Raw genomic sequence first — 9,323 nt, 5'->3', positions numbered from 1 at the left:
GATTTTATTGAGGTTGCACAGGTGGAAGAAATGTTATGTGGACAGGGCTGAATATAAGATGAGACGTAGATGAGAACGTAATCTGTTTTTAATTAAGGGTTGTAAATGATCACGGGCAATAATAAGTGTTTCAGTCTTGTCAGAGTTCAGTTGTAGGAAGTTGCTAATAGCAATGGTACAGCCAAGGAGCTTGGGCAGCTAAAGGATACCACAAGGACTGAATGGGTATATAGTTGCTGTAGTTGTCTGCGGATGGACTATTGATACCACTGATGGTCAGACCCAAAGGCAGCAGATAAATAGACAAAAGGTGGGGGGGACCCAAAACTGAACCTTGTGGGACACCACACAGAGGTGGCTAAAGTACTCACTGTGTACTTAAGTACAAGTATGCATACTTACATTAAAAAGACTGGTAAAAGTAGAACTACTGAAAAAAAAAAGTGTAGACAGAAATCTACTCCAAAAGTAAAATGTAAAACATGTTTTATTGTCACTAGTACCCAGTTTTTGATAAACACAATAGTTTCAAAGAAGGAAAAAAAATCAAGTTCAGACAAGAGCTAACTAAAACCTGAAACCTGAAAAATCTACTTAAGTACAGTAACTATGTATTTGTACTTAGTTACTTTCCACCATTGCCATACAGCAGAAGAGAGAAACTGGAACCACCAGTGAGACAGCAAACACTGAAAACAGGTGCCATCGTGCTGCTGTCATTTGCTCTAACTGTGTGGATGCACGTGCACAAAAATAGAGTTGTAGAGCAGCCGTATTTTCTCAGGTTTGAGATTCAATCAGAAACAATGACTAATGTGTTTGTCAACAGATGCATTATAATGAGTACCAAGAAAGGTTTTGTCAACTCCTGTGTTGTAGACGTCTGCCACCGTGTGTTGTTTCATTTGTTCACTGGATCTAAAAGCGATATCAGGGATGACATGAAACTTGAGATGCACATTGAAACTGACATCTGGTGTAATGTAGTCTCTTTTCCCATCCTGATGTCTCATTAAACAACATCCTGTTGCTGAGTGCTTGCCTTTGAAATATACAGTAAGTCTGATTTGAATGCGTGTTTTTGGTAAATAGGGGAATATGTCCGTGTCCCAGTTTAACCACGCCGTTGCTGTCTTCGCCACTTTGTTTGAGAATTTGTCACAGTAACAATCACATTATGTTTGTTTCTCAGGCTTTTGTGGACTTTCTCTAAGCTGTTTACCAAAAGGAAATCCTGGCTAGGCTTTTAGACACCAGCTAGGAGATCCATGTAGAAAATGTACTCATTTGGTCAGTCATGCTGGTGGGTTGTGTTATAGCATACATTTACTCTTCTGTTATGTTTTTGTTGTTTAGCAGATTGTTGCTGTTGTTGTTTTTGCTCCAGGACTATACAGTGGAGTGTGGTTGACGTCAAAGCTACATTTGTAACTGCAAATGAACAGTAGTAATCATTCATCCCTATGTCCATCCATTAGCTCCTTGTTTGAGAACAGCAAGTTCTTTTTTTATACATAAATATAAATAAATAAAACTACTGAGACATTAAATAGCTGGACATTCAGTGGAGAAGGTCAAATTAAGTTTACCTTTAAAGGTTATATGTAGTGCATTTTACGTTTATCCTTAAATTTCACGCAAAAGCCAAATTCTTTTTGTGAGAAGCGTATCATGGCGCATTAGGTGATTCCACTGAAGAAGGAGTGCAATATACTGTAGATATCTGCTGGTGGTGAGTTGCGTCTCTGCTGGTTCTCACCAGGCAAAGTAGATAAGAGCTTAAACATTTTGCTGCCCCTCTGTTGTTCAATGCAGTTGCTGCAGGCACGACAAAAGAGCGTTTCCTCACCTGTTCACCCCTTTTCCTATCTGCTTGTTCAGGGAGTCCTATTCTGCCATCTTGTAGTGTCCGCCTGTTTAGAACAATAGAACATGTCAACATGTGCTAAAAATGATCTCATTTTTTACTTTTTGACAAATGGATGAACTTTTGACCGTAATCTTTTTATATCGATCCCTGAATAACAATTCATGAGAAAATCCAGGATATGTTGTGGTCATATGCATTTTTATTGTTATTATTATTATTTTTAACTGAACAGTTGTCCTTTGCGCCAGTGAGTCTAACTGATCTGATTAGAGAAGTTGTAGGCCTCTGTAACTTTTCATTTTCATACCAGTCGTGAATAACAAATGATTCTGACACCGGAGTGAAAGCAGTGGATGTGTTTACAGCCTTGGGTTGTCTGCTATATTGTCACAAACAAACAACAGACTGAGCGTTGCAGTCAAGTCCACAGAATGCAGAGAAGCAGATAGAATGCAGGAACTTAGCTTCAAAAAATCAATTGCTGCGCCAATACTGAAGGCAAAGTACGGTGTAATCACTTTAGGATTTAAGGTGGATGTTGTGCCTAATGAGAAGTTCAATAACTACTGCATAAAGGTGCTCATGCATTAAAAATTAAACTGGAACCACAAACAATTCTATCTTTTAATCATTTAAAAATGTGCCTGTAAATTGGTGCGGTATGGGCTGGCCTTTTTCCATGTAGACAACATGATTATGGCAGCAGGTGACAAGTGAAGAGCAGTGCATAGTTTGATTACCAAATATATCAATCATTAGTCTTTGATATGATCTTATTTATACTAGGAAAACTTTGATGCTAAATTTGGGATCATATCTCTGCTTGAGGGCAAACTGATGTTTAAAATCTAGTGAATGCTGTCAGCCAGAAATCTCTTTTGCACAAAATGTTCAACAAATCGCCTATGAATATTGGCTAAAAAAATACACAAATATGACTGACTTTCCATTAAAACTAGTGAACAATTTGGGGGGGGGGGGGGGGTTCATTCTTTTTTCCCTTTTTTTTCATGCCAAAGCAGGGACAACTCTGAAAAAGTGGTGCTTTAAAAAAGAAAGATGCATATAAAAGAGGAAAAAAGATCCACCTCCAAAACCCAATTGTTCAAAGTAATTGCTGCGATGAGTCAACACCTGAACAGTTTTTCATTATGTCGATGGTGGAGTACAAACTAACAAGGGGATACAAAATCTGTCAGTTCAACAAAACAAATAAATGTTTATCTACACATTTAGTTTGCGTACTGAAATCAAATACATTTAATTCAAAACAATGTAATTAATTTTAAAGAAATGTAATTATTGATGGCAATTAAATTACAGTGCCACCAGGGGGTAGCAAGGAGTCTGTCCCTTTGTAAAAGTGCTATGTACTGTACATAGTATGCTGAAGCATTTCTCAAATTTGTCATTTATCATATAATTTCATGAATTGGCAACTGCTTTATGGTTAAGTACAAAATCTCTCAATGCGTCGTCATTGCATGCTTTTTACACGAGTAACCGCATAAACCCATACAACCAGATAAAAAGTGGGAGGCAAGTTGTCATCCTGCATGGAATAATCTTGGTTTAAATAAGAAAAATGTTCCCCATTGCAAGTGTCTATTAATTATCGCTTAACGAGGGCAACAGTCTGCTGCCTAATGTACTACAGCGCCTAATGAAAGTGGTATCGAGTCATCACATTGCCTCAAATACACACCAGATCTTTTCTGATCACTACATTTAAGTTGGAAGACAGAGCTGTGCAATAATGGCACGTTTATTATTCGTCATAATTAAAATAGTAGAGTTGTTTTGGAACCTTAGAGAGAACCACGCTGGCTTATCAGATAACGTCACCACAGCGCCTGAATACACAGTTACCATTATATTTATTGTAAGGAAAATACAGGCAGGAAGGAAATGTTTGCCTCACATGGGAGGATTCTAAAACCATCATGCAACAATTTAAACACCATTCTGGTGTTGAGGAGCTCAGCAGCAGAAGGGATACTCCTTGTCTCATTATGCCCTATCTGTAAATAACTTTGCGATGTTTCTTCATTTCAAGAGAAATTTATGATCAGATATGACTATTTATACCCAGTAGAACAGGGAGAGGACCCTCCTTTCGTATCGTCTGTAAATATTTGCGGCTATGATAAAATCTCACAGTCCTTCAGATATTATGAGGAATGAATCGGAGCTCTGAGGTAATATCCCCCTTCCATTAATATGAGATTTCTCATGCGTCACAGTTGAGAAAGAGAAACTGTCAAATACACTAGACTTGTAAAAATCTAATAAATTTGCTATGTATTACACACACTAACCCACATTCCTTCCATCTGTACAGGAATGCTTTGTTTGGTGTTGTGTTGAGATTTTTCTAGTGTAAATTGTGTGCCATGGCTCAAGAAAAGTTGGAAAACACTGGTGCAGCATGTAATAAATGCATTCACATTAGCATCTAGACCAGGGAATGTCATTGATTTTTATGAACTGTGAGCGAGTGAAGCCCTTTGAGAGTGTTTAGTGATGAAAGGCTTTATAAGTAAACATGATGTGATCTATGTGCCCTGCGATTGGCTGGCGACCGGTTCAGGTTGTACCCCACCTCCCGCCCGAAGATATCTGGGATAGGCTCCAGCAGCCCGTGACCCGAGTGAGGATAAGCGGCAAAGAAAAGAAAATGGATGGATGGATGGATGGATGATCTGAGCTGGTCTATGGTTATCAGTACATGTCATCACTTGTACTCTCTTGGTATGAAAAAAAAAACAATTGTTTGTTTGACTTTTGAGACATACAGTATTTTTCCAGATGTTTGTTGAACTCCAAATAGTACCACTTTTGCTGTGTTTGACTTGAGAGGTTCCATTGCACAAACCTTCGCAGGCCATTTCTTGCAGAAAATAACACGAGGCCAATATACAAACAAATAGAAAAAAAATACTTTATAAAATAGATAATATTTATACAAAATTGTGCTTCAGTGTTACAGTCATATAAAACATACATTAAATACAGTCTCAAAAATACAACAGAAACATGTTGCAGTCGTAATCAAAATAGAGAAATGTGTGTGTACTGTATAACATCAATCTGAGGGATATTCTCTCGTTAAGTCTATGCTTGCAAAACAGTGATGCGATTTCGTCTCAAGCGACGTATTTTGTCTCGGCCAGTTCTCTTTTTCCCTCCTGAAACAAAAAAAAACAAGTGTTTTGAAACACATTAGCATTACGCTGATAAAGTGGATTTCCTCAGTAGCAAAGTGCTTTTGAGCCCTCAATGCACAATAGTAATGCATCAGTAATAAGATTTCTGGAATTTCTACCAGTTCACACCTTTAACACACACGTCCATGCAGCTGTGCCTAGAGACGAAATTGTTGCTGCTCCCGCCGCACCCTGAGTACATGAACTCCTCACACATCTTGGTGGTCTTGTTGTAGTAGTAGCGCGGTATGGAGGCGGAACATTTGCCTTTGTCCAGAGGGTCCAGGCACAGCACAGGAACCGCTGCAAAATGAGAGACAAAATAGAAATATTCTGTGTTATGAATCAACTCACTCATCATTGTATTCAACACAACGTGCGTAATCAAGACCTCTTAAATCACTCACTTTTTCGTGGGCTGCAGTACTCTTTGCAGGAAGCCAAATCTGGGAAGCGGTTATCATTGCCCTGGCAGCCGCCGTAGTAAAAAAGCTCGCACCGCATGGTGGTCATGTTGAAGAAATAGCGGCTGAAGAGGGCTCGGCAGGGCCCCTCCTCCATGGGAAACCTACACTTCTGAGGGATCTCTGGTTGGAGGAGAAAAAACAAGAGGTTGGCGCAATCGAAACTGGTCTCCACTCGTTGCCCACAATATTTGGAACGCTATGCCTTCATAAAGACAAGAATGCTTATTTGGGTGACATTTTCAGAGGTATTAATTTAAACATTTCAACTCTGGGCTTAGGAATCAGAGGGTCTCAGTTTGAGTCCTGCTGCTGACAATAAATTAAATGGCAACTATAGTCAGAGGAGAGATGCCAGTCTGCTTCCCGACTGCTTTCAAGATCCTCTTGAGCAAAATACGGCCAGCTCGGCTGCAGCCGGGCGTGACCCTTGACTCTGACACTTCTTGCATGCCTGCGTGTGTGTGTGTGTGTGTGTGTGTGTAACACAAAATATAGAGCAGTGTTTTTTTTATTTCCCCTTGATGTTATCCTATCATGAAAAAAAGTCATAACCATAACCGCAAAATAATTAGAGCAGTGCAGTTACGAACAACAAACTACAAGCCCTTTGTTAAAGATGATAAAGATTGGATTTAACTCAATGTATTTGTTCTACCATTATAATCCCTCTGCTGTATATCGTGCATCAAATTGTGCTAGGGTACCCAATAAAGTGAATTTGCAGATGCGCCAAATTTACAAAACTTTAGACAACGTATACCAACTTACTTGGTATTCTAAAGCAGGTTTTGTGGCACTCGTGATAAGTCCTGAAGTTGTTGGCGTTGCCTTGGCACCCTCCGTAGTAGAAAAGCTCGCACTTTTGACTGATGGTGTTGTAGTAATAACGTCCCATTTCGGCTCTGCAGGGACCCTCGTCTACTTGGAGGAGGCACACACCTGAAACAAGCACAACCAGACACACACACACACACACACGCTCTAGTCCAAATATTGACAACTGCATGTGAAGTGCACACAGTTGCGTGTTCGCCCGAGTGCATGATCGCTGCGTATTACCTTGGGGGCCCAGCGCCAACACCTTGTAAAAAGAGGACAAAAAAGCAAGTAAGGCCACTAAGCAAAACTCCATCGTGCTCCCGTGTGTGCGTCCCTGCTGCTGTGACTCTCCAAGCGCCAACGCCTGTTTTATAGCTTTTTGTTTCCCCACAAGGGTGGGAAGCTCAGGGGCGGAGATGCGGTGATTCAGTGTGATCTTCGCACTCGGGGCTGGTCTAGTGCCAAGAGGAATTCATAGATGACACCACGTGGCTGTTGCAATCATTGTGAAAAAGCACCGACCAATTGCATATTTAAGCCATGTGAAAGTAAACGGGAGAAAGTAAAGTTCTCCTCCATGCAGGGGGGTTTCTAAACCCCATGGTGCCCCAAGGAAAGAAGGACCATGGAGACACACCCACCACAGCCACTACGCAAAATAAAATAAAAAATAATAATACAGGATTATGGATAAGCACATGTATTTTATAAAAAGCTTGACATATCTAATGAATGAAGAACTATAGACACTGATAGCAAACTTCACATATACATTGTATATATATATATATATATACAGTCAATTCCCCCCCAAAAATAAATGTGCTCAATTTTGAGAATGATAAAAACACAAATTTTAAAAAATGGAATGGAAAGCATCTATATTATGTTTCAACTAGTTTAATAGCTGGTCTGTGCTGTAACCTATTTGGATGCTTGGTGCTGGAATGCAGGGACAAACTGGCATCACTATTTTTTGTAATAGACATAAAAAAAACTTTTTTTTTTATCATCCTCTTGCTTGTTTTTTCCTTACATACATTGAGTGATAGGTTTGCTTCATTTTGTTTGTTTTGTTTGTCCTAAGTGAGGTGTACATGTTGAATTTTGAATGGTTTGAATCAGTGAAGGAATGTCATGGGAAAAAAAATAATAAAATTGAATTAAACAATAGAAAAAAAATGTCTCTTGTGCAAATTTAAAACAAAATGCAACTTCAGAGACTGCTAAATACAAACCCCCCAATACTATCCAGTAATTTTAAATCCATCCGGACATATCATCCTCTATTTTCGATACTGCTTTTTCTGTTTAGGGTTGCCTGGAGCTGGAGCCAGTCCCAGCTGATTAAGGAGATAAGCGCACTGCACTCCGGGCTGCTTGCCACTTCATCGCATATACTGTCGACGTCGACGACCATTTCCATTCACAACATCTGAGTGGAAACTGAAGTCAAACCTAGAGTCAGGCGGCCAGGGGTCACCAACAGTTTTGAAACTGACAGCTGCTTCTTGGGTACTGATTCATGTGAAGGGCTACCAGTTTGACACATACCTCTGGGTTAACAAATTTGCTCAGATTACCTTTTAATTACATGTAATTATTAAAAAATTAGTGATATTCCTCGATGTCACAACATTGATGCACATGCATGCAGCCATTCGGGAGACAAGAATACATGTCTACCTTGACAGGAGAAGGTTAACTACTTATTAGCCCTCTTATCAAAATGATAAAATGGCATACCACATGTGACTCATATCTAGATAGTCCAAAAATAAAATTACTGTTCTCAAGAACGTAAAAATATTTCCCAGCCTTAAAACATCATACAACGAAGAGTCCCAAAATAAACCCAAATGATGACGATTCATCCTCCTGTCAAAAACATCCTTAAGAGCCAAGCATGTTCTCACAGGGGTCTTGTTTCAATCAGATTAGGAGATTAGGATCATTTATGCAGATTACTTTATAAACCAGATTTAGCAGAGGAGAGGGATTCTTCAGCAGGACATCGAAAGACTGCTGCCTGCAAGCAATCGTGAGTAGTATTTTAGAGATTATTTCTGGATGCTTTTCAATGATTTATAGAAACTTTTGCATCCTGAGTTCACTGATGGTCACGCGTTTCCCCCCTTCTAGACAATGCCGGTCATAAATGTGGAGGACCTGACAGACAAGGACAAGGCTCTGATGGCAGTTAACCAACTTAAAATTGAGGTGAAGCTTGAGAGGTGGATGGTATGTTTTTCTTTTTTTAACAGACTCAATGAATAATTCTGTGCTTGCTCGGTGTGACGTGGCCAGGCTTTTTATCCTTTATGACCATGACCTCTATTGAGAGGGACAGGCAGGAGGAATATTTAAAGTAGAATAAATTGGTGGATCGTGTGAAATTATATGTGTTCCCTTTAGACATCTAAATGCTGCGAGGAGATCAAGGACTACATTCAGGCCGGAGTGGATGAGGACACTCTTGTCAAAGGCATTTCAGAGGAGAAGAACCCCTTTAAGGAGAAAGGTGGCTGTGTCCTTTGTTAGACTGAACATGAAGTGTTCTTCATACCTCCGATTAGCAGCCAAGGACATTTTTCCTGCCCTCCCACAATGGATTTGCAGACTGAGAACCCTAGAAGGGCATAATGAACAGAAGAATTGATACAACTTCCTTGTAAATTATATTCCTCGGCTTCTAGCCAGACTTACAGGGTATCTTTTTAAGTTTACTGGAATTATGTTTTTTGCAAGTGGTATGCTTAATGCTTCCCTTTCATGTGTAAACAGAATAAAACTATCCCACGCAATGTTCACACATGGTCCCCTCTCATTAAATATGCTTGTTTATAACTCAGCCTGACTCCATAAATCATTTCTGAATGAATGTTACAGCTTAGCAGTACTCGTCATAGTGACTAATTTTGCAGAACTTTACACTAATTATGATGACAAAAATGTAAAAGG

The 9,323-nt window shown here is 39.6% G+C and overlaps 2 protein-coding genes across 2 annotated transcripts; one reads left to right on the top strand and one right to left on the bottom strand.

The window, feature by feature from the left end:
* Positions 1-4,797: 4,797 nt before the first annotated feature.
* tfpi2 (tissue factor pathway inhibitor 2) lies at positions 4,798-6,759 on the bottom strand. Its single transcript, XM_061760881.1, has 5 exons — positions 6,603-6,759; positions 6,312-6,482; positions 5,484-5,663; positions 5,206-5,379; positions 4,798-5,058 (listed from the first exon to the last, which is right to left on the bottom strand). The coding sequence occupies exons 1-5, from the start codon at positions 6,673-6,675 to the stop codon at positions 4,985-4,987; spliced, it is 672 nt and encodes a 223-aa protein (XP_061616865.1). The 5' UTR covers positions 6,676-6,759; the 3' UTR covers positions 4,798-4,984.
* A 1,487-nt stretch (positions 6,760-8,246) lies between these two features.
* Positions 8,247-9,213, top strand: gngt1 (guanine nucleotide binding protein (G protein), gamma transducing activity polypeptide 1). Its single transcript, XM_061760882.1, has 3 exons — positions 8,247-8,403; positions 8,505-8,603; positions 8,778-9,213. Exons 2-3 carry the CDS (start codon positions 8,508-8,510, stop codon positions 8,901-8,903), a joined length of 222 nt encoding a protein of 73 aa, XP_061616866.1. The 5' UTR covers positions 8,247-8,403; positions 8,505-8,507; the 3' UTR covers positions 8,904-9,213.
* Positions 9,214-9,323: the final 110 nt, after the last annotated feature.

The sequence above is a fragment of the Phyllopteryx taeniolatus genome, chromosome 21 (assembly GCF_024500385.1).
Source record: "Phyllopteryx taeniolatus isolate TA_2022b chromosome 21, UOR_Ptae_1.2, whole genome shotgun sequence".
In the NCBI taxonomy this organism is placed as follows: Eukaryota; Metazoa; Chordata; class Actinopteri; order Syngnathiformes; family Syngnathidae; genus Phyllopteryx; species Phyllopteryx taeniolatus.
The sequence above is the reverse complement of the archived record's forward strand: the minus strand, read 5'-3'. Positions and strand labels throughout refer to the sequence as shown.

Coding starts and splice junctions, on each gene's coding strand:
- tfpi2 (XM_061760881.1), bottom strand. CDS start 6,675: ATGGAGTTTTGCTTAGTGGCCTTACTTGCTTTTTTGTCCTCTTTTTAC. Junction 5,664..6,311: donor AACCTGCTTTAGAATACCAA/GTAAGTTGGTAT, acceptor TCCTCCAACCAG/AGATCCCTCAGAAGTGTAGG. Junction 5,059..5,205: donor CATGGACGTGTGTGTTAAAG/GTGTGAACTGGT, acceptor TTTTTGTTTCAG/GAGGGAAAAAGAGAACTGGC.
- gngt1 (XM_061760882.1), top strand. CDS start 8,508: ATGCCGGTCATAAATGTGGAGGACCTGACAGACAAGGACAAGGCTCTG. Junction 8,604..8,777: donor TGAAGCTTGAGAGGTGGATG/GTATGTTTTTCT, acceptor TGTTCCCTTTAG/ACATCTAAATGCTGCGAGGA.